General features: G+C 42.5%; 1 protein-coding gene across 2 annotated transcripts in view; it reads left to right on the forward strand.

The window, feature by feature from the left end:
• Nucleotides 1-24,022, forward strand: part of SLAIN1 (SLAIN motif family member 1) — a 46,665-nt gene that overhangs the window by 4,927 nt on the left and 17,716 nt on the right. Inside the window, exon 2 of one of the 2 annotated variants that reach the window (XM_018565386.1) lies at nucleotides 12,897-13,035. In XM_018565386.1, the coding sequence (XP_018420888.1) occupies nucleotides 12,897-13,035 (139 nt within the window). The remainder of the gene's footprint in view (nucleotides 1-12,896; nucleotides 13,036-24,022) is intronic. The other variant, XM_018565385.1, reaches the window with a different exon arrangement.

Below are 24,022 nucleotides of genomic sequence, written 5' to 3' on the forward strand. Positions count from 1 at the left end.
ACTGCAAGGGATACGTGCTTGTTTTTGCCTAGGGTCATAAATAAAAAAGTTATACTCGCCCAATCCTCGGAGATGGCCGGCTGTGACGGTGCTCCATTCACCTCCTCTCCTCCGCTGCAGTGATGGAATATGTCCCTTAGTGTCCTCTCATCCTATACATGGTGTATAGAACATGATGACTCACTGGACTTAAGACCACTGCAGCAGAGGGGGAGAGGCGCATGACATAGGCATACAATCTAACAGAAAAGGAGCACCCCCATGGTGTAAAAACAACTTTAGTAAAATGTAAAAACAAACAATAAAATGTGTGCCTGTAGTAGAAGTATCAGGTTCTGACATAAGGGGTCTGGCCACAGAAACGTGTCAACCAGAGGGCTGATGTGCCGCAAGATGGACCTAGCTCCCCCCCCGCATATTTGAAGCCTTGACTGTTCGTCCATCCTCAGCTTTCTTGTGGTCCTGCTACTACAGGCCCTGTTTTATGGGGGCATGTGTATTCTGAGCTGAATCTGTGTGTGCTTTGTGTATTTCTTCCAGATCTGTGCAGTAATCCAGGTGGCTCTTTGCCTCTGTGCAGGAACTTCCCATAATAATAGACCGCTCCCTTCTGTTCTTTCTCCTTACACAGGGTGACTGGTCTTGTTTCCACCCCCTCCTGTATTTTTCTGCAGGCAGCCTGTTATGGGTGGACCCTCATGGGCCCCTCTCATAGCTCTGCTCTCTGAACAGGCTATGTACAGGAAAGGTATGATGTCACCGCTACTTTCACAGGATAATAACTGGGTTTGCCAATGCGCTTGGTGCCCACACAATGGATTTATATCCTATGCGACTATTGAGGGATATATTTCATGGAGAGTGATCTAGGCTAGGGGTGGCATGGGGGCTCTTTGGACAATATCAAGTAAAAACAAAATACTGACTCAAATTGAATGAGCATGACAGCCAGGCAACCGGTATTTTGAAATGGAGAGGTCAGCAATGGCAGCCTACGTATTTTTTTTCATTACAGCTTTCCTTTGGGCCACCCTTTTATGTGTCATTATAGAAGAACTCCTGGAAATGTAAAAATTAACCCTTACAGTGGTTAATACCCCCTACGTTTTGGTCTAGGTGCTAAAATAAAGAAGAAATACTCCCCTGATCCTCGGTCAGTGCTCACCTCCCCCCCCCCCCCCCCCCGCACTCGCGGTCTGCCTTTGAAGTTGCCAAGTGACAGGGAATGCCCCTGCCACAATTGATTAGGCCTGGAGGGGGGGGTGTCCGTGGCAGTTTTGCACAGGCGAACTGGGTCCACAGCACATCACTAGTTGTAATGTGTTACAGAAAAATTAACATCAATATGCGTTCAAGTGTGTTTTCATGCCTTGATTTCAGTGAAAACGCATGTGCATTAAAACCCATGGCTGTGAATGAAGCTTTAGGCTGCATTCACACTATGTGCGATTAGGTGAGTTTATATGCGTTTAAAATGGTTTTCTAAGTGTGTGTGTATGTATATGTATGTATACATATATAGATGTGTGTGTGTGTGTGTGTGTGTGTGTGTGTGTGTGTGTGTGTGTGTGTGTGTGTGTGTGTGTGTGTATATGGATAGATAGATAGATAGATATAGAGAGAGATCTAACTAATCATTTCCAATGGATCTATTCACACGTTGCATTTAAATGCTTTAGACCTCATTCTCACAGAGTAGGATCGGGCCATACAGATCCATGTGTCGTGCATGGCCGTATCGGCCCGTTCTTCTTGGGAAGGACAGGTGCTGCATGTAATTGCACGCAGCAGCCTGTTCTTCTCTTTGGGAGGACGCGAACGTATGCACACCCGAGCTGCACATCCATGCGGGTGTGGGTGTCCGTACTCGGACCTACACAGGATGGATCCTCTCTGTGCCCAAGCACGGACACCGGACCCAGACAGATGTGCAGTTCGCTTGTGTGTGGCAGCGTACGAACGGTCTGCTGCACGCAATCATACGCAGCACCTGTCCTTCCCGGAAATGGGCCGATACGGCCATGCACGGATCAGTATGGCCTGATCCTACGCTGTGAGAATGAGGCCTTTATCTGCAGTCAGTTTAGCTGCGTTTAGAAAAAATTGAAGTCGGGTGTGTCTAGGAATCACTTGTAATCTCTAAATGCACCAAAACTGTAAATGCAGGGCACATTTCTTTTCTGAAATCTTACTAGTTACTTCAATAGATCGTTCCAATGGTCAAAGGACAGATGCATCCAAATGTGTGTGTGTGTGTAAACGCGTGCCATGTTAAGCATCTAAAAGCATAAACAAAACATCTGGCTTGACAGAATTTGCAGACAGATCTCTATATAAAAACGCAGGTGGACAGTGTGAATGCCGCCTTTAAGGTTCCATTACACTTGCCTCTCGTGTTTTTCTATATGCAGAGGAAACTCTGACAGGTTAGATGCTGTGTTTATGCTTCTAGATGTGTTAAATAATGCATGTTTACATGCACATGTGTTTAGATGCCTCTGGTGCAAAATCCTAACACTAAATCAGATGCATCTGAAAAACGCATCTAAACTGACTGTAGATAAAAGCATGGAGAGTAGATGCCCATTCACACTGGGCGTTTAATCGCGTGATTTTGCGCATATTTGCCACGTGATATCACGAGAAGTCGCCGTCCAATGATTTTCAATGGAGCTGTTCTATTGTACACTCCATGTCGCCCGACACGGTCGCGTGTCGCTTGTGCAGGACCCTTTTTCCCACGGATGTCGCGTGATTTTTCTATTTTTGCATGCAGTCCAACGGAGAAGGTCGCGCGATCGTCGCCCCGGACAGTGGTGCTAGCCCAGCCGCGTGAATCCGCTCGAGGTAAGTGTCGCTTAGTGTAAATGGGGCCTAAAGGTGTGAATATTCCCATTGGAACTCATTAGATGCATATATCTGCGTTTACAAAAGCTTTTTAAATGCACATAAAAGCATATAATCGCATTGTGTAAATGAAGCATTAATCCCCATTCACTCCTCGGGGTACTGAGCACATGCGTTGCAATCGTGCATGTTCACATGCTTTTTTTTTAATGCTGCACTGACTGGATGTCGCCCATTGATTTCAATGGGTGCCACACGCACGACAAACGTGGGAAGGTACATCATGTAGCAGATTCTACTATAGGCCTCCCCACATTTTCTCCCTGCACATTGCGGCGTTTTAACAAGTAATGGCAGCGCAAGCACGATGCACATGAACGGGCGCCAGTGACGCGTTTGGCACGCTTTCAGAGAATGAGAAGGTGTGAACAGGGACTTTGACTATATTTTTGTGCGCTCTCCTCAAATATCTAATCAGATTCCTAGGAAACGCATACAATGGGGGGAATTTATCGAAACTGGTGCAGATAGACCACTGCCCAAAGTAACCAAGTAACCATCAAAGTAACCAAAGAATCAAACAAAGTGAAAGAGAGAAGCTGATTGGTTACAATGGACAATTGTTCCAGATTCTGTCTACTCCAGTTCTGATACATTTCCCTCAATGTTTCTAGTTTTCAAGCTAAAAAAAAATCAGATTCTTGGTAAATTATTACTAATAACTCTTTCGCTTAAAATATGATTTCGGGTGCGTTCCAGTGCGTTTGTATGTGTTTTGATGCGTTTCAGACCATTCCAGACCAGAGAAAATGAGACTAGCAGTATTTTTTTTATTTTTGTCTGGTCCGGAACAGTCTGCGCTGGTGTAAACAGAGCCCAGAAATACCATAGGGATACATTGGGATGCTTTGTTTGGTCTGGGAACAAACTGTTCTGGTCTGGACATGATCCGGATGTGGTGTGAACAAGCTCTGAAGGTTCTATTAGCACCTTCTTTAGCAATTACAAGATGCCACGGATGTATTTTATAAATGCTTCTCCAGAGTCCTGTATTTATTCTGGTTTGAACACTTCAGATGACATGACAGACCTTTATTATTACATATAACATCAGCTACCTGTATCTCTGAATTTGCAGATTGATTTGAGATGTGCTTTTTATTGAAGGTAACCTCTGCTTCTGCATTTTCGTCATATTATACTTCAATCTGAATTGGCCAGATTTTTGACAGGTTTACTTTAACCTCCCTGGCGGTATGATTTTTTAATGTCACTTTTCGTTCAATTTTTTTTTCCGAATTGTTTTCGTCTTTGTCGTTTTTTTTATACCGCCAGGGAGGTTACAGCAGGCCGGGCACAGACAACAAATTCTTCTGGTTGTCTAGTTTAGTAGATAAACCTCTTTGTGTATTAGCAGCAATCTCAGTTTCCATATATGAGACTAAATATAAATTAAAAAAGATTATAGTTCAATATCTGAGGGTGTTTGTCGTTAAAAACTGCAGAATCTTTTTGGTTAAAGCTCCCCATTGACTTAAGATAATGGTCAGAAGAAACGCACAATTTGTAGACATATTTTTTTTGTACATCTAATGAGCATCACAATAAAATATATCTGTAGAATAGTTTTTTTTTTTAAACTGTTTTTCATTGACAAACATTTTTGAGCAGGCATAAAAAAAATGTGGGCTCTATCCTCGTCTGGCTGACTGCTATGAGGACTGCCATTGCTGACCTTTCTTTCTGAAAATTGGCTGATTAATTGAAGACCTAGTACAAGCATGCGCAGTTCATGCTGCATTCCAGGTCTGTAAGTAAGAAAGTATTGAAGCCGGAGGCAGCCAGGAAATTAGCATTGTATAAGGGGATCAACAACAGCAGCCTCTGACTTCCTTTTTTTTTTTTTCTAATTTGCTTTGCTTTTGATTGAAATTTTTGATTCAAATTTTGGGAAATTATTGACCTCTGAGAAAAAATATGTTTAATTGTTACAAATTTTGATTAGATGAATTAGAAAACAGGTGATAAAGGTGCTGGTTGGTTAAAGTTTTCAAGATATTTCACAATAGAGATTTATACACAGGTGAGTATATTTGCCTACAAGGGAGGGAGGTGTCTGATGATCATGATGCCTCGTAACTTCTCGGCAAAGTACGGTAGAACAATGAAAATTGTACCACGTGGAAGTGTATGCATTTATCTTCACTTTGAGACTAAAGATTATTACCTAACTGTAATTCATTGTTCTTTTATTGCAAGTTACATTTGTCTTGGCCAGATCTATGCATCATACAGTTACTGTACATCTGGTGGCTTGTGAAAGTGTCATTGCCTAACATTTCCAAGGAACAGTTGCGTGATATTTTCCCTCAGAAGCCAAGATGCCTCGAAAGATGTAAACAACGCAGATAACTTCTGCTACGTTTGTGGCGAGGTTACATTTGCATCTCAAAAGTGCAGCATGACGGCAGAGGTAAAAAAGGCATACCACCTATATTTTGGATGTAAAATAGAGGATCAGGACAAGAGTTGGGCCCCTCATTATTGTTGCATTACATGTGCAACTTACCTGCGTCATTGGCTAAACAAGAAGAAAAAGTCCATCCCTTTCGCAGTCCCAATGGTGTGGCGGGAACCCACCAATCATAGTAGCGACTGCTATTTTTGCATGGTTCCCCAATTGCTAAAGGGATCTCAAGAAAGAAGTGGACAGTGGAATATCCAAACATTCCATACGGACTGGTTCCAGTACCCCATGGTGAGACTTGCCTATTCCAGATCCACCAGAATCCTACTCTTTAGACTCAGATGATGATAAAGACAATGAGCAGGATGCTGCCGATCCGGGGCCATTGACAGACCCAAACTTTAGCCCACTGTATGCTCCTCCTGAACCACATCTAATTTCAGATTGAACTAACCTGGTCAGGGATTTAGAATTGCCTAAGAGTAGGGCAGAGTTGCTAGGCTCAAGATTACAACAGTGGAACCTCTTGCAGAGTGATGTCAGGATCTCCATTTTCCGTGATCGCCAAAAAGATCTGGTTCTGTGTTTCTTAGTGGAAGGTGATTAGGTTTATTGCAATGATATCGATGGATTAATGACAGCCTTTAACATTACCCACAATCCAGATGCATGGAGATTGTTCATAGTTTCATCTAAAACGAGTCTAAAAGCTGTTTTATTGCGCAATGGCAATGTTTTGCCATCCGTTCCTGTCGGGCATGCAGCCCACATACGAAAACATGAAACAGCTGCTGAGGTGTATAAAGTATGAGTAACCTCAGTGGCAGCTCTGTGGTGATTTGAAAGTTTTTTTTTTTTTTCCCTGTTGCTTGGCTGCAGGGTGGATACATGAAGTACTGCTGTGTCCTCTGTGAATGGGACAGTCGAGCCAGAGATTCTCATTATGTCAAGAAAGACTGGCCATCACAACTGTCCTGGGAGCCAGGAAAGAAAGATTTTTTAAAAATCCAGCTCTTGTTGACTGTCAGAAAATGTTGTTACCACTGTTGCATATAAGGCTGGGGCTGATGAAGAACTTTGTAATGGCTATGAACAAAACAAAACCAGGTTTCCAATATCTCTATGAAAACTTTCCAAGACTTAGTGAAGCCAAAATGAAGGAAGGCATCTTTGTCGGTCCACAGATTCCAGAACTTCTGTGGAATCTGTGGACAAGTTTGACAAGCTTGATCGTCTGTTGCGTGGCAAGGAAAAGAAGGCATGGGAAGCCTTCAAGTCTGTGGCAACTGAGTTTCTCGGGAACCGCAAGGCAGATGACGATGAAAAACACATGGAAAATTTGCTTAGGTCCTATAAAGCACTTGGTGGAAACATGTCGCTGAAAATTCACTTCTTACACTCACATTTAGACTATTTCCCTTTGAGCTGTGGGGCAGTTGCCGGCATGGAGAAAAGATACCAAGGGAAATGGAGTCCGTCCATACTTGCCGATTACTGCTGGATTCTCTCCAGGCATGATCCTACTGCAGTCCACAAGAGAAAAGCCAAAAAGCGCAGTTTAGATACCGAATAAAGATGGAACCTTGTAATTTAATTGTCATTATTTTTCCTTTTATTAGTGACCCAATTCTGGTAAAATTTAGCTACTACAGTGGGAACACAGTGGTGTGCACTGAAAAACTATGGCATGCAGTACTTTTTTTCAGTGCAACGGGATGCAACACATCTATGGGCACATGTTCCGCTGTGCCCACAGAACTGAATGAAATGTCACTTGTGACATTTCAATAAAGCTCTAAAAAAAGTACATAGTGCTGGGATTGGCACTTCAGCGCTGTGCCAGGCACCACACATTGGCTCCTGTGCAATTTAGCGCACTGGCTGGTGTGAATGGGCCCTTAAGCTGAACTTTGTGTATTTAATTTGTACAGCATGAAACAACACCTGCACTTTGCCTCTAATAACTTTTCCTATCATAAGGACCAGTCACTGCTGCTTTCTCTGCCTGTGCAGAGTGACTGGTCTTGTGTCAGCCCCTCTATAATCTGCAGGCAGCCTGAACTATGAAGGCCAACAGAGTCCTTCCCACTGCTCTTCCCTCAGCACAGTCTATCCATATCACAATGATTATGTTACCACTGGGCTTGTAAGGACTATTACTAGCCCAAAATGAATCTATGTTCTTTGAAGCATTTGTTAAATATGTTTGGCTGAAAGTTTTTGTGCTGGGAGTTCATCTTTAAGCTGATAATAGATCTTGGCCCTAAGATTATGATATTGGTAGTGCTACAGAGCATCCTAGTAACATGTAAACTTGGCTTGTCTATTCAGTAGGGGACAATAGTGGCCACTTGGCTTGTGGACAACTACAGATATGAGTTGGTTGTGAAAGCCTGCTTAAGAGGCTCAGCCTTGCTAATTATTATTATTCAGGATATTTATAGCGCCAACAGTTTGTTGTAAGGAAGACATTACAATACAAGACAAGATGGTAAGGAGGGCCCTGGCCCGTGAAGGCTTACAATCTGAAGGTCGTATCATTTCTATCAGTTTTTTGGGTGCATTAAGCTACAGTTTCCCATGCAAACCAAGTAGGATAAGACCTTGAAAACTGCATGGCAGTAGATGTTAAGTCACTCAGGATAAAGCATGTGTCTTCATCCCATCCAGTGCTCATTTCTCATCTGTGCATGTTTTAATGCAGTGTGTATAACCGTCTACCTTTTTTTGTTTTTCTTCTATCACCTTTTTCATCCAATGTTGCTTCTCAGTATTGCTGATATCCTGTAGCCTTGTGGTCGCTACGCCCTGTCTACATGCATGCACTCCACCGATGTCTGCATAGCATTTCTTAGGGATGGTTTCCTGATGTTGATAGCAGCAGACCATGCCATGTAATGTGTGTTGAAGCGGCCACTGGTATTCTCCATCAGCAGCGTATGTGACTGTTGGGAACATTTTCTTGTCACCCTAAAACAGGAAGTGGCTCAATAAGCAGTTTCATGTAATACAAATATTGGAAATTACTTTTCAAGTGATGTTGACAGCTTATATAAGATTTCAATAATTGGGTTTACATATACAGTACTTTAAACCAGTGGTTCTCAACCTGTATAACTTCAGAACCTCCATTTGTCCTTGGTCATTAAGTCGCGACCCAAGTCGCACCACACTGGAACACAGGGCATTACGGTACTGCATGTTCAGTGCAAGCAATCAAACTGTGGGAGGGAAGTGTGTTTGGGATGCCATTCAAATGAATCGCAACACACCTCCTGCCCCAGAACGAACAGTAGGTGCGATTTGTGTGGTTTGCAATTTAAAACAATGACACACACACACACAGACATTCTCACACACATACACACCCAAACATTTTTTAGAGGCTAGGTTCTATGTGGGCTGTTATGCTGTGACGGAGCTCCATCCATATGAGCATTGCTTGTACAGCTCCCTTGCATTACCTGTAGAGGTGCCGGGAGCCAGAACATGTCACGAGAGGGAGCTGTAAGGAAGGCACGTGTGGATGGACCTACCTTGCGGCCATTCCCCCAGCCCACCCCACCCCTCCTCAAGCTGACACTTGGTGCCAGGCAGCATATTTTGAATGGCTGCTCGGCATGAGAGCTGACAGTGCTGCTATCGGGGAGGCTGAAGAGCTTCTGGCCTCGTGCAGTGGAAGGCATGTGGCGACCCACCAGTTGAGAACCACGGCTTTAAAACAATCCTTACTACGTCCTTGGTGTGTAAAATGCACCACATCACTGCTGCATAACACGAAAACCACAGAGGTCTGAATGGGCCCTTATTCTGGTTACGTATACCTGTCAGTCATTACCCAGACATTCCGCTAAATTGTTAATTTACCCATGGTCCTTTTCAATGGCCTTGTAACAACTCTGTTTATGGTTGCATGTGTTTCTTCTGTGACTCTCACCAGGCTACGGCAAAAAACTCTTTTTACTTCTCATGGAGTACGTTTATTATTATTATACAGGATTTATATAGCGCCAACAGTTTGTGCAGCGCTTTACAATATAAGGAAGACATTACAATCACAATACAAGACAAGATGGGAAGGAGGGCCCTGCCCCTAGGGGGTTACAATCTAAAAGGGAGGGGGAAGTGATACATGAGGAGGTTTATCTAAAAATGTGTAGTTTTGGTATATGAACACATATAGATATGTAATGTATTTCTTTTTCTTTAGTAAGCTTTAGAATCTGTAGTCCTTGTACAAGTTGATTGTGTTGTTGACATGAGTAGCCTAGTTTTCATTCAGCTTTTCTGCATTCCTGAACATTCCTGCTATTAATGCTTTTCCTAAGAGACTTTTCTCTAAGTGGGTCAAGAAGTGGGGAACCACATTCATTGTGAACAAGGCTTGCAGATTAGCTTCACTTTCAGGGCATGTGATGAATGGCACTTGTAGAAAACAAGAATATAGCTTTTTGTTTTATACACTCTACATAATGCTTACTTTCAGTTTGGGCTTATAGATTTCAAGCTGAACCCAGTGATTGCAGTTATGTGTTTATTGAAAAAAAATAATTAAAGTGAATCTAAACCCAAAACTTAAAACTTAATACATTGTAGCTAAGGTTAAATGCTCATCTTTGTCTAGGGTACCAAAATAAAGGACTTTTACTTACCTTACCCTTCGCTCCCCCAGCAGCAGTTGCTTTCCTCTTCTCCCTTCCATTTCGAGGTGTGGTCAATCCCTAGCTGTCTTTAAATACAATGCACGGCTGTTGGCTTAAAGACATCAGCATGCAACCTCCCGCTGGAAGTTGCCTACAGAAGAGACTGCAGGACCCGGTCGCATAGCGTGGAGTGAGCCTGTGGGTACAAGGGAACAGGTAAGTAATAGTTCTTTCTACTGGTACCCTGGGCCAAAATTAGAATTTAAGCCTTGCAGTGGTGGAGAGGACCACTTGGCTTGTGTTCCTGATGTCAGCCAAGTGCCCTCCAGATCACAAATAATGTATTGTGCGCTGCAGATTACGTTACCCTTACCTTTTGCAGGCTGGGTTTTATTTATTGCTTCTCCCAATGGGCCTCCTGGGGTGGAAAGTAGCCTGCAGCAACAAAGGTGCTGAATGTGTTTCTATATGAGGACTTTGCACTCATTGATGCTGGCCTCCTGCATTTGTTTTACTTAAATTCCAAAGAAATTATTGTGGGAAGTAAAAAAAAAAAAATTTGTATTTCCCTGATCAATTTCCTATATGTTTAAAGGAGAACTATGGGGTTAAGGCTTTTCCCCATAGTTCTCAGGGTAACGGGAGGACACAAACTAGCGTCCTCCCGTCACCCTAAGCTCAGTATACCGTGAGCTACAGCTTCCGATATACTGAGACGCCGCAGCTGACGCAGATCCTGACAATTATGTCTGGATCCACCCAGCTGCGTGAGTGACAGCTGGCTCTGCATATCTAGAGGCAGAGCCAGCTGTAGCCGCCCCCTCCCCCCGTCCGATCCGCCAGTCAGCGCTGGCAGATCGGAGCGGGGAGGGGGGAATCCTGCCCCTCCTCTGTCACGGCAGAGAGCTGTGACAGGATCGAGAGGTGAGCGAGCGCCGGTATGTGTTCGCTCACTTCTCGATCTACTGAGCCGACCTGTGACAGTCTCATTGTCACAGGTCGGCTAGAACTATGAGGTGAGTGAAAAGCACTCACCTCATAGTTCTCCTTAAAATGTACCTGTCTCTAAATGCAATGTACAGTATATCCCACCGCACACCTTAACGGTCTGCGCCTTGGAAATGGGTGCCACTGTGGTCCACTGCTTAAATCTGAACAGATAAGATATGACTCCAGCACGCCAAAGGGAAGCTGTAGAACGAACGTCTTTATTGGCATGTGCCGTGCCCATCATGTCACAAAGAAAGCAATGTTTCAGGGTCACTGCGGGTGGCCCTGAAACAATGCTTTCTTTGTGACATGATGTGCACATGCTTTTCTTTGTGACATGATGTGCACATGTTAATAAGTTTGTTGTACAGTTTCACTTTGGTGTGCTGGTGACATATCTTGTCTATTTTGTCTTTAAATGCAAGACGCATTCACATTATCTAATCTACGCTTCAATGCACAAAATTCTATCTTTTCTTAATTCTGCTAAACTGAATGCACCCTAACACAAGTAAGCACACATTGTGAATTATACCATTTTAGGATCATTGCATGTATGTTTAGAAATGTTCTATACATGCATATAAATACTATACATATAATGTCATGCATGAATGACGTTTTTAAGTAGTTTCTAAAGTTTCAGCATATACTAACTTTTAACATCAGTATTGTAATCGAAATACATACTAGAGTTGTTTTTTGTGAATGTAATCAAATCTTCTATGTAGTGAGTGCTACCTTCTGTCTGCCCATCCTGTTTAACAACTTCCTGGATTCCCAGTGTGCATTGCGCTTTTCCCTGCTGGTTGATGTGATGTAAAGCCCATAATGCATTGCTCCCAGCAAGCAATGATAATGTTGCATTGTTCAGACGTTTAGTTGTCGTTCAGAAGGCAGGTTCTGTGTGAGTTGTGACACAAGGAAGTTAGTATTCACATGGCTGAGTGAAATTGTGTCAGTGTATTAAGGAAGTACATCCTATGGGAATCTTCAATAGGTAAGTTTACACACTTCTAGATCAATATAGTTATTAGGAGTGGGATAGAACTTATGGAAATTCAGTATAGAAACACATATTTATTTTGAGTTTTTGACCATTAAATGCCATTTTAAAATCTTCCACAAAATTTAACAAGACTAGTGTGCATTATAAACTTTACAGATTGCCACAGACAATAGAGGGAAGGGGAATGTGCTGATACAATTTAATTGCCCGTAGGTATCTGCACATACCAGCAAAATGTTGAATATGTACAGTCAGTGATGTATGGAAAACAGTTAGGGAGGAATGGCTTTCTAACCTTTTTTATTGCTGCCCCCCCATTTTAGATGTTCGATATCTCCTAAGAATATTGACTCCTATGTTTGTTTGCTTGTTTTATATCGTTATAGCTAATAGGTCTTACTGTACACAGATGACGGGGCACCTTTTTTAAGGGTTGCTTCATCACTTTACACTTGATCGGGGAAGTAAAGCTGCAAACTCTCGGCTTGAGCTGGTCCTGAACCCGGTCATAGATACAGGACACATTCAGTACAATGTTAGATACATTCGATTTATGTGGACTGATCAGGAGAAATTCTAAGCCCTTCAAGCAGAGGACATGGCACACTAGATCTTGGGTATTTGGTAATGAAGCAAGGGAAAGGAAGATGGCCTCGGAATCTAGACTTTGAGTCAGTTGAAATAGTATTTATACTTTTAGATATACATGTACTCTTTTCTCCTCTTTTCTCCTCTGCAGTGTCCTCATTGAAAGAATGTTGCTTAATTCCTTTCCTAGTGACCACAGGAGTAGGGAATTCTACTTTTTAAGGAAGTTGCATGTCTAATTTTTTTGAACCTTAATTAAAAAAAAATGTAATCCAATGCAATTATTTTCTTCTGTAGGTATTTTGGCTTTAGATGTGATTTTTTTTTTTTTTTTTTTTTTTTTTCTTTTTTTTTATATGTGTCACCTTTTAAGAAGCAAAGGCCATTTGAGACCAGCCTTAGCCCAAGGGAGTGGTGCAGGCAGGTTCTGGATAATCCATCTCCTGAAATAGAAGCAGCCAAACGATCCCTCTGCTTTCGACTTGAGCAAGGTAATCGATATAATATTGACGTGTATTAGGTTGACTTTGATTATGCAGCATTTTATAAATGTGATGGTCCTCCTGCTTGTCAAACACAATGGGGGGAATTCATCAAAACTGGAACAAACACAATCTGGAGCAGCTGTCCACAACAACCAATTAGCCTCTATCTTTTATTTTCAAAGCTTAACTGAACAAACTTAGGAGAGAAACTGATTGGTTGCCATGGGCAACTGCTCCAGATTGTCTGTCTGCTCCAGTGTTGATAAATTCCCCTCAATGTATAACGTATGCATAGAAGCCAGAGATACACGTACGAAGTGAAGCAGATAGAGGATGAGTGTGGATCAGGTTTAATGTAAAATGAAATGGAAAAGGTTATAAGCTGTGGCAAAGAATATCAATATTGTCTCATTCTTTGAAGAAATACATTACGGTGCGTTTGTTGGAATGCCAGGCTAGATGTTCTGCTCCAGCCAAGCTAAAAACACAACTGCCATTTTCATCAATCTCTGATTTCTGGGCAGATGCTGGTTAAAACAGGGAAGCTCAGACAGGAGGACTGCTCTGAATTGCCATGTTAATGCAGGCTTAAAGTGACACTAAACTGAGGTGTTAAACCTTACAAATGCATTCAAGCGCACAAATGTATCTTATTTGTGTATCACTTGGCTGTAGATCCTCAAATCATTTCTGAATTGGTGCTGACACTGTCCTTCCTTCTGGAGGGTGGCTACTTTTGTTCCCCATGGTCCTCAAGTCAAATAAAAAAGCAGTTCCAGGTGCTGTACTAACACAATCTCCAGCACTGTCCCCCATAGACTCACCATTTTAATTCTTTTGTATCCGATTAATTGAAAAAATAATCGGCCAACTAATCGGTTATGAAAAATTAATCATTAGTTCCCCACCCTTTAGATTGTAAGCCCTCACGGGCAGGGCCCTCCTTACAATCTTGTCTTATAATGTAAAGCGCTGCGCAAACTGTTGGCGCTATATAAATCCTGTATAATAATAATAATTATTATTAGTTGCAGCCCTACTTTATTTTGCCCAGAAGATCCTTATGCCAAAGAAGTGAGTATATATGAGTGGATCATGGGTGCAGTGCTCTGGCTTTTGCAGACTCTTCCTCTTTGTCCATGTCCGTACCGACCTGATTGCTGGGTGGTCACGGAATCACCCACCACAGCCGATTGTGCTGGAGGTGCTATTATTTACTAATGGCACCCCAGTCGCGCCTGGCGGATCGAGTGGTTTCCCGCCGGGACTCCGCCCGTGCAATTGAACACAATCGTGGTTAAAAAAAAAAGCTGCACGTTGTGTGGTGCAAAAAAAAAGGTACTTGTAACCACATCGAAATCAATGGGGCCGTGCGGAAACCTATGTGTGCACTAGCACACGTTCGCTTGGTCCCGGAACACGCCCAAGTCTGAACCTAGCCTCAGTGACATGGGCTGGAGGAAGAATTAATGGGCTACAAGTGCAGTGATGCCGTTCCATTGAGAGGAAGTGCCTCTGCCGCCGTGGTTGATGGGACTGTCAAAGGATCTGTGAATGGATGATGCAGCTATGTTCAATTAAAAAACAAATAGCAGCAGCCTGCAGGGAGAAAAACCCTGCAAATCAGGTTAGTGTGTGTGTTGGTGTGGGTGATTACAATATTACCATGTTTCATGTTACACCCTGAATATGGGTATAACCTGAAATATGGTCCAAAAGGTGAATTTAGGCTTTAATTTTGAATGAGCTGCAACTGCACAGAAACAGAGCAAAAAACTAAAACATTTTTTTTCTCTCAGCCCGATGTGCTGCAACACATAGCGCAGAGCTGCATTGCTTTAGTGCATTGTGGCGCCATTCAAAATGCATGGCAGTGCAACATGCTAATGCACATAACGTGTGGTAACATGCAGTGGCGTAACCAGAGTTATGGGTGCCCGGGGCAGAACATTTTTTTTTCGCCCCCCCACACTTAAAACGGCACGCACTGTGTGCAGCTTCTGAGAAGATACGCTATTAGCATAGCGGGGAAGGCGGCTGCGCATTTTGCATTGCTCCCGCTACGCTAATACCGTATCTTCTCAGAAGCTAAACACAGCGCGCGCCGGTTTAAGTAGTAACTCCAGCGGGCGGCCCTTTACAGTGCCTGATTGGAGGGCCGCGTCTGCCTGATCCAGCCTGATCCTGGATCAGGCAGACGCGCCCTCTAATCGGGCACTGTAGAGGGCCGCCTGCAGTGGCCTCGGAGGAGCGAGCGGCCGCCCGATGAGAGAGCCGGGTGCATGTGGCAGATAGAGGGAGCCACTGAACATGCGGCCAGGGGCTTAGTTTTAGCGGGGGTCGGTGACGACGCCCCCCCCTCAGCCCTGCGCCTGGGGCAAGCGCACCCTGGCCCCCCGGTTGTTACGCCACTGGTAACATGCGATGCATGAACGCACGCATTACTGCAATGCACCTGATTGCCAAGGCATGTTTTGGCCCAAAGACCTCTTCTAACAGGACAGCCTAGACACAAGTCAGTACAACAGAGTTAAAGAGACTGTCATTATAAGACACGTTCATTGTAAAGATAAATACTTACCTCTCCTGATCTAGCCAGTATTGAAGAAAAACCTCCAGCTGATGATCCTGCAAAATTCAAGAGTTCAGGAGTTATGTCACCACTGTCTCCTGTAGTGATGTAGAGGCCGGCGGGAGAAACTACAGTCCACTGCAGGGGAACAAGGAACAGACGTTCTTTAGCCGGAGGTTTTCTCCTCACTGCTGAGGGGATTGGTGACAGAATACTCGCTTCTCCTGCTGCCCCTATGTCCTCTTTATTTATTATTTCTAGGGAACAGTATGTTTTGAGCATATATTTTTAGAGAAAAATTTGCTTTAACTCCGGTCTATGCTGGCCAATAAGAAGAAGCCTTTATCATTACAGGTAAGTGTATGTGAACTGCACATTGAAGTACATGGAGATGCTATGTAAATAAGGATAAATGTCACAACAATTAACTTATTACTACAAGCCCATAAATACTGATTTGCTTGTTGACTCAGTAAAGGTTTTTCATAGATGTGGTATGGTTTTGCATAATCAGTGCAAACTTTACAGAGCATTACATTTATTTAAAGGTCTTGATGTGCTTTCTCCTATTTGGAGAGAATTATTTGCATGCTTTTAACAAAGAGCATGGCCTAGAATCTCCCTACTTTCTATTTTGAATCACAGTGGAGGATGTGACGGCAAACAAATCACCAGCAATTTATTGTTGTAATTGCCATTAAGTTTCACTACCTTTTTGCTGTTCAGTTGTTTTGGACTAGTAAGTCTGCCTGTGGTGTTTCTGGTGCTGCTGCAAGTCCAGATGTTGCTTCATGGCCCAATAACAAATGACCATTTTTCCTGTGGCAAAGCAATGGTAGAAATCCCATTCTTACTATATGACTAATTGAAGGACTGTTTTGAAGCCTGTTCCAAAAATGTACATGTGGCATTTCTGTATGGGTACATGCGCCAAGCAGATGGTGGACATGTGTTACACAAATTCATGTGTTTTTTATTTTTGTGTTTTATGCATTGGTAGAACATCTTCAACATCTCGCATAGTACTGGACCTAAGGAAAAACTAGTGGACGTTCTAGTTGAATGTGTGTATGAAATGGCATGCAGAAATATAATCACTGTGTATGCATAGATGTGAAGGAGCCCTAAGTATGTCTAGTTAGGACTGCTAGCCACTCTAGTTTGCACATTATGGCATCATCAGTGCATTATATCATATTTAAACTCCATTCCTTTTCTCATTTCCTCCAAAAAATGTTATTGCAAACAGCCAAGATGGGGGTGTTTTAAATAAAAAATCGGCTAGCAAACCGCAAGTTAAAATCTTTTCTTCATATCTCCTATGTCAACTATCAAAAGCTAGCTGCCAGTTCTTGACAGTTGAAATAGACTAAAGGAAGCGGAAAACTCCATGGCAGAGGGACAAAACTTTTCTGCTTCCTTTATTCATTTTCCATTTGTCTTGATACCATCAAATGACACCAGTCTAAGGGATTTCTAGGCTGCAACTGGCCATGGGAGATGTTCTGATCGTCTTGGATCCACCTCTTCCCTACAAAACATATGAAAGTCCAAGCTGCACACCGCTGCTTTGCTTGAATATCAGTAAGCTTTAGTGGTATCAAAAACAGTCCAACAGACTTTTTTACTTCCAGCTAGACACAACCTTTTTGATTCGTTTCGTCCACAATATGGGCTTAATTATAGGGGTTTTGACTAAGCCCATATTGTCGGAAAAATTTATATGGAGGAATCGGAACTGGCGGAGAGTAACGTGTCTGACTGACCTGGTTTGGTATAATGAAGCTTTTTGTGATTCAAGCAAAGATCTAATAGTAAAGGGGCTGGCTGGTTAGCAAAGGTACTCCTTCTCTTCCTGAATACTAAAACCAGTGACTGGGGCTTGGATGAACCATGCTGCAGGCCTAAACTCAAGAAACCGTTCACACTAGATGCAGAGTCTGACTTTTTTTCCAGCAACTGAACATCCACTGCTAGGGCACATGCCTCATTCACACCGCAACGCGGGTGTTATCTGCAGTGGGGTGCACTGCAAAAAAATGCAGACATGCTGCAATTTTTCGCATTGCACTGGATTATGCCACAGGTCACTACAGCACCTGAAGGAGGGCACAGTTTGTACATTCCAAATAACGCGAAACAGAAAAAAATTTAAACAGTGACTGCTTGGGCAGTATGCAATTCACCACCGCAGCTGTCACAACACACTAGCCTGCCCGCTACAATGCTCTGTTTTACCGAGGGGCTACTGTGACTGGGCCCTTAAAGTTGAAAGCGTAAACAACCCTACACATTACTTTAATTTTTAATTACAAGTCTCATCAGTCATTACACGATTCAGAAAAACCATAGTGGTGCTCAGCATGTTGCCAGACCATTTGTATGCTTTTATTGGCGTATTCTCTTAATATAGCCAGTGATGTCTTAATAGGAGCAAAGGAGACAAAGACATGCTGGTAAGAGGATGAAGTATGTTCTTGGCATGCTTTATTGGTTTGTATGAGAAATCGTTCTGCTCTCCGGATTCACCTGAATAGTCCAGCGCTCCCTTAATCGTTGTCATCTTGTTTCTGTCTCAGTTGAAGCTCTGCTCAGTTTATAACAATATTCTGAAGTCATGCTTCACTAGACATCAGGGGATTGGATCTAGGGAACACACACAGAGCATTGCTTTAAAGGTGAATCCAAACTGCAAGATACAAGATGAATGAAAAGAATTAGCTAGAACTTTTCTAGGGCTGCAACAACTAATCGACATAATCGATTATAATCGATTATTGAAAAAGTTGTCAACTTTTTCAATAATCGATTAATCGGCTTTTGATAAGGTGCCCCTGTCCACAGCTCCACACACGTTGCGCGCCCCACCTCACGCTCGCCGCTGCCAGACCCGCCCGCATCCACGCTACACACGCCGCACCTCCTCCCCGCCTCACGCTCACCGCCCGCCCACATCCACGATCGGCACAGGGACGCGGGGAGAAGTAGTAAGGAGGAGAAGGTGATTTTTTAAATTTTAATTTTCTATCCGATTAACCGATTAATCGAACTTAATAATCGGCTAACTAATCGATTTTGAAAATAATCGTTAGCTGCAGCTCTAAACTTTTCATAAATATGTGTGTAAATGCAGAACAGAAATTACACTTCGTGTAGTTCAACTTTTGAGTCCGAATTGGAAAAACACTTAATTTGACATTTTTCCCATTTTACATAGCTCACCTTAAAAAATATTTAAATGGGAGCTAAAGCCAAACCTTTTTTTTTTCTTTTTTTGGCTTTAGTCCTTTTTTCTTGGGTCAAAGGATTATATTCACTAATGCTGTGCTGCAACCAGGAAAGATCCCAACAATATTGTAGGGATCCAGCCCACTGCCTGTTTAACAGCTGGTTCTGTCTCTCTAGAACAAGAGCTGGCTGTGCCCACCTCCTCTCCTGCCTCTCCCGCCCCCTCCACTGTTTGTCCCTCCAATGAGCGCTGGAGGATCAGAGGGAGAAATCCCTGAGTGACTGTCAATGCTATCTGCAGGGAGAAGACTGTGAGCTGAGTGATCAGCGGTTCATGATCGCTCTGCTCTCGGTATATAGAACACGCATTTGTGACACCTGCAATGTCACACGCTGGCTCAAAGTATTGGGATGTGCATATTTTACTCTCCGAGTAAAGTCCTGCTCATCCAGTTTACAAATGATAATGAGATCTGCCAGCACAGTACAGACAGAGTCAATTATGGCAAGCAAAACTCTCCGCACCCCCCACAAACAGTAGGATTTTTTAATCCTGGAGTTTCCAGAACAGAGCATCTCTATCTAGTCTAGAGATCTAAAAAAAAAAACAAACAAAAAAAACAGTTAACTATTGCAGTGCAGGGGTAGCCCCACTGGTAGGGTTCATTTGAAAAAAAAAAAAAAAGTTCTTCTTTAAAAACTGTATTACTTTTTAAAAAGTAATATACAGCTTTTTCAAATGAACCCTTGCAGTGGGGCTACCCCTGCACTGCAATGGTTAACTGCTTTTTTTTGTAGCCTCTGTAGTCTAAAGTAAGCTTACCAGAAAGACTAAATGGCTATTTTAGGAAATAAGCCTAAGGCAATAAAAGTACCTTTTGATCCCAGGTCCCAATGAATAGTGTTAGATACAGATCAAAAGTCTTTTTTCATTGCTCCTTTTAAAAGGAATGTATTTGAATATTGTATTGAAGAAATATTTTATAATCAAAGGCTTACCAAATATTTTTGAATAAGTGAGTCATTGGAAATGTTCCCGGAATGCTTGTTAAGAGAACCTTTTTTTTTTTTTTTTTTTAGTTTAAAGGCTATAGTTCTCTTTTGGGTTACAGGAGGATATTTACTAATTCCCTCCTGTGACCCAAAGTCAGCTACTGCCCCTATGTGCTGACAGCGCAGAGCCGCACTGCAGCCGGGAAAGATCCTGACAAAATTGTCGCGATCCACTCTGCTGCCTCATTTACAGCTTGCTCTGCCCCGCTAGAGCCAGCGCCAGCTGTGCCTACCCCCTCCCCTATCTGTCCCTTCAATGAATGCTGGGAAATCACTGTGGGGAGTGATGACTGACAGTCCCCGTTCTCTGCATGGAGAAGACCATAAGCTGAACGATCAGGGGTTTGTGATCACTCGGTTCTCGAGCTATAAAGCCTGCTTGCGACAGCTGCAGTGTGCAACGCCGGCTCAAACTATTGGGAAGAATACATTGTACTCTCCCAGTAGTTCTCCTTTTAATGGAGCTGTATGGTTCTTTGCAGAACGGCTCTAAATAGAGTATATAAACAGAATACAAATGATACAACAGAAATATTTTGTATCTTCCGTGCCACTTTAAAACCAGTTTGGGCTCTTTTACAAAGGCTTTCTTTCATGCTTCATCTCTTTGTTGTTACACAAGTCATGAATGCTGCTTAGCTTGGGTTGTGCCATTTGGGACTTCTGTGGGTAAGCATGTAGATGGTGGTTGTTACACTGGCATTCCTTCAAGTCTGAACAATAAAGCTATTGGAAAGCTTTCTACTTTTTGTGTTTGAGTGAAATCATTTGAGATGATGTACTTGGCATCTACAAAATCACTTATCTCTTCTTCATGTTCAGTATCAGTAATTCCTACAGGATGAAGCATGAAAACTGCTGTGATGAATTGTAGTAGTACAATGTTCATCTATTTATCTTGCATGGCTCTGATGCAACACCTACCACACAATCATATTTCCTTCTCCATTCCATTATTTTAAATGAATTCTAAACATCTGAAATGAATTGTTATCATTCATTATAAAGTGATGTAACAATTTCCAGTGTAAACTACTAATGCTTTGATAAAGACCTTTTATCAAGCAAGAATGTTTACTAAAAGGATATTGCAGTTTACAGATGGTTAAATGTGGTAGCTTTTTTTTTTTTTTGTGTGTGCTTTTCTTCCCTTTATTTTCACCGGTTGCTCTGGCCAGAGGGTCTGTTATTTTTCGACTTCCTTTACCAGGCCAAATTTTCCAGCGACAGTGGCAGATTGAGGGTTGAGACGAACCATTTACCACTGATGGGGGTGTTTACAATGGTTATTTTTTTATTCATTTATGTAAAACCTTTATCCAAAAAGGAAAACAAAAACAAATGTAGCTATAACTGCTTATAAAGTGTTAGCTGGAGTTTGGATTTCATTGGTTAGTCAAGTCAATCTAAATCTGCTGGTGCCTCTAACACTACCCTCTCCGCAGGCTGACAATGCTGCTGTTCAAGGGTGGCTCAGTTGCTCCTCCATAGAGCTGGAATGGATGTCTAAGTTCCCTCTTGGCTGGGAACCTAAGCTAGACAAGGGCAAATCAGAAGAAATATTCTCTCTGAAACATATTTTAGAGCATGTGTGTAAATAAGTAAGCATGCACCTATACTAATACTAGTATCAGTATTTGATGCTGATACCAAGTATTTGGGTGTTTACTCCTACTTGCCCAAATGCTCCTGATGCCTATCCTGATACCGGAACTTCTGGCATCAGGAAGTCCGTGTGGCGAGTCATTACATGCCGCCCGGCTTCCTGTTTGGCCAGGAAGCCAGCTCCATGCTCCCTAGTCACCAGAAGCCGGGCGGTGAGTCGTTACATGCCGCCCCGCTTTTTAAATGGGACTTCTGGTATCGGTATTCAGTATCAGCAAGTACCGAAGAAAATATCGGTAATCGATACCAAAAAAACAGTATTGGTGCATCCCTATAAATAAGTCTTCAGCTCCCTCTGCTGCCACTTTCCTGATATTTAATTACTTTTCCCACGAGTACTGTAAGATTGTTCCCCATTTGCACTCATTTATGTTCTGTGGCTATCTCCTAAAGTAGAACAGTGGCCTCCCATAAAAAAAAAAAATTATGTAATACATCTGCACTTTTCTCTTGGTGCTCTTGCAAAATTCCACTAATTGCCTGCTAGCCTGCCAATGAAGTCCACCAAATGCAGATTCATTTGGTGGTGTGACAACAATGCTTCTGAACTCAGAGCAGAGTTGTTACGCTCATGTAGGTTGTGCCGCCTTAAGCTAAAGTGGAATGAAAAAATGTTTCAGGTGCATAGCTATCAGCATTCTCACTGCTGATTAACAAGCCTGTCTGTCAGCACCTGGCCACACATAGCCCTGCCCATTACTTTTTTGGCAGCACTTCTGTTACTGAAAATCTCCCACCGTGAGCTGCAGTGGCTGGGAGGGGGAGCACTATGAGACACAAATGAAGAACAATTTGATTTAGTAAAGGAAGTTTTCATTTACTTTTATTTATGAGGCTTGTGTATCACATAAGTACCAAATGCAGTTACTGTTTAGACTCTGATACAGGAGCCAGTTGTACTCTAAGTCAGGCTCATATGATGTGTGCCCGTACTTATATGCTATCTGTATTTAAAGTTGACGTTATTAATTATCACAGAAGAAAACATCCAAAGCAGAAAAACATGTTTGTGAATGAACATGCGTATCTCGTTACTGTAGAAGTCTTGGTTTATTCACTAGGGCAGGGTTTCATAACCTGGAGGTATACATACACCTAGGAGATCCAAATGATGGCAATATGGGACTGGATCTCTGAAAAATGAAGGCATTTGAAACAGAATTGTCCGATGACATGCGAGAAACAAGGTCTGTTACTGTACCTGAATTTCATGTTTTGATTGCACAAAACAGTAAAAAGCTCACTAGTTGTATCCAACTTGGGTATTTGTAAATTGTGACATTTTCATATACTGCTTGGCCAAAAAAACAAGTACCCATCTGGATTTAAATGGGTAAGAACCTTCCATTGGACAATAGGTTTAGGCTCGGCAATGTTATGTCCCCAAAAAATGAGGTCAGCTGGCTACCTGAAAATACTGAATGATCAGGTTTTTCCATCAATTGATTTTTCTTTCTTCCCAATGTGGTGGCACAGGCATATTCCAAGATGACAATGCCAGGAATCATTGGGCTCAAATTGTGTGAGTGGTTCAGGGAGTATGAGACATCCTATTCACACATGGATTGGTCACCACAGACTCCAGACCTTAATCCCATTGGGATGTGCTGGAGAAGACTTTACACAGTGCTCCAACTCTCCCACCATCGCTATAGGATCTTGGTGAAACATTAATGCATCTCTGGATGGAAATAAATGTCAACCATTCTGGTACCAAGTAGTGATGACTAGAGCTACAACACTGATAAATCTGTGGTAGGGTCTTTGGGATGGGGCTTCAAAGCATCACAGATCTTGTACATTAAAGCAGAACTCTGGGGGAAAATTATTCTTTAGTGCTCATTTTCTTTTAGGGTCTAAAATAACAGTTTTACTCACCCAATCCGTGGAGCCGGCTGGCGTTGACAGAGCTCCTTCCAATCTGTCTCCTGCGCTGCTGCAGCGATGGTATGTCCCTTTTGTGTCCTCGCATCCTATACACAGTGATGTAATAACTCAGGGACCTTAGACCACTGCAGCGAAGGGGGAGAGGGGCTCCAGGGACTAGTCAAAGAGCAAGGCGAAATCTGAGAATCAGGATAGTATAACTTTTTTTTATTTTTATTTTAGCACCTATACCAAATCTAGAACAGTGCAGGGGGATGCCCCACTGCAAGGGTTAAGAAAATATGTTCCCAGAGTTCTTTAATGAAATGTCACCTGATATTCTGTAGGTGATAAGTGTAAATACAGTCTGCCAAGACACACAAGGATTTGATCCCATGATTGATATTGACTTAAGCCAAAGCCCTGTATATTGAAGTTCTACCCAAAACTGTTATATTTGTGGGCGTTGGTTTGTATCACACACCAACTGTTGAGGCATCAATAGTGCAATTCACCTTTGATCATTTAGCTTTGTTGTGACTGGAGTGTTTGGGTGGAACTGACAATTGCCCAAAAAAACACAAAACTATATTTTTTGGGGAGGAATTG

This window comes from Nanorana parkeri, unplaced genomic scaffold, assembly GCF_000935625.1.
Source record: "Nanorana parkeri isolate BGI_ZX_2015 unplaced genomic scaffold, ASM93562v1 scaffold838, whole genome shotgun sequence".
Classification (NCBI taxonomy): domain Eukaryota; kingdom Metazoa; phylum Chordata; class Amphibia; order Anura; family Dicroglossidae; genus Nanorana; species Nanorana parkeri.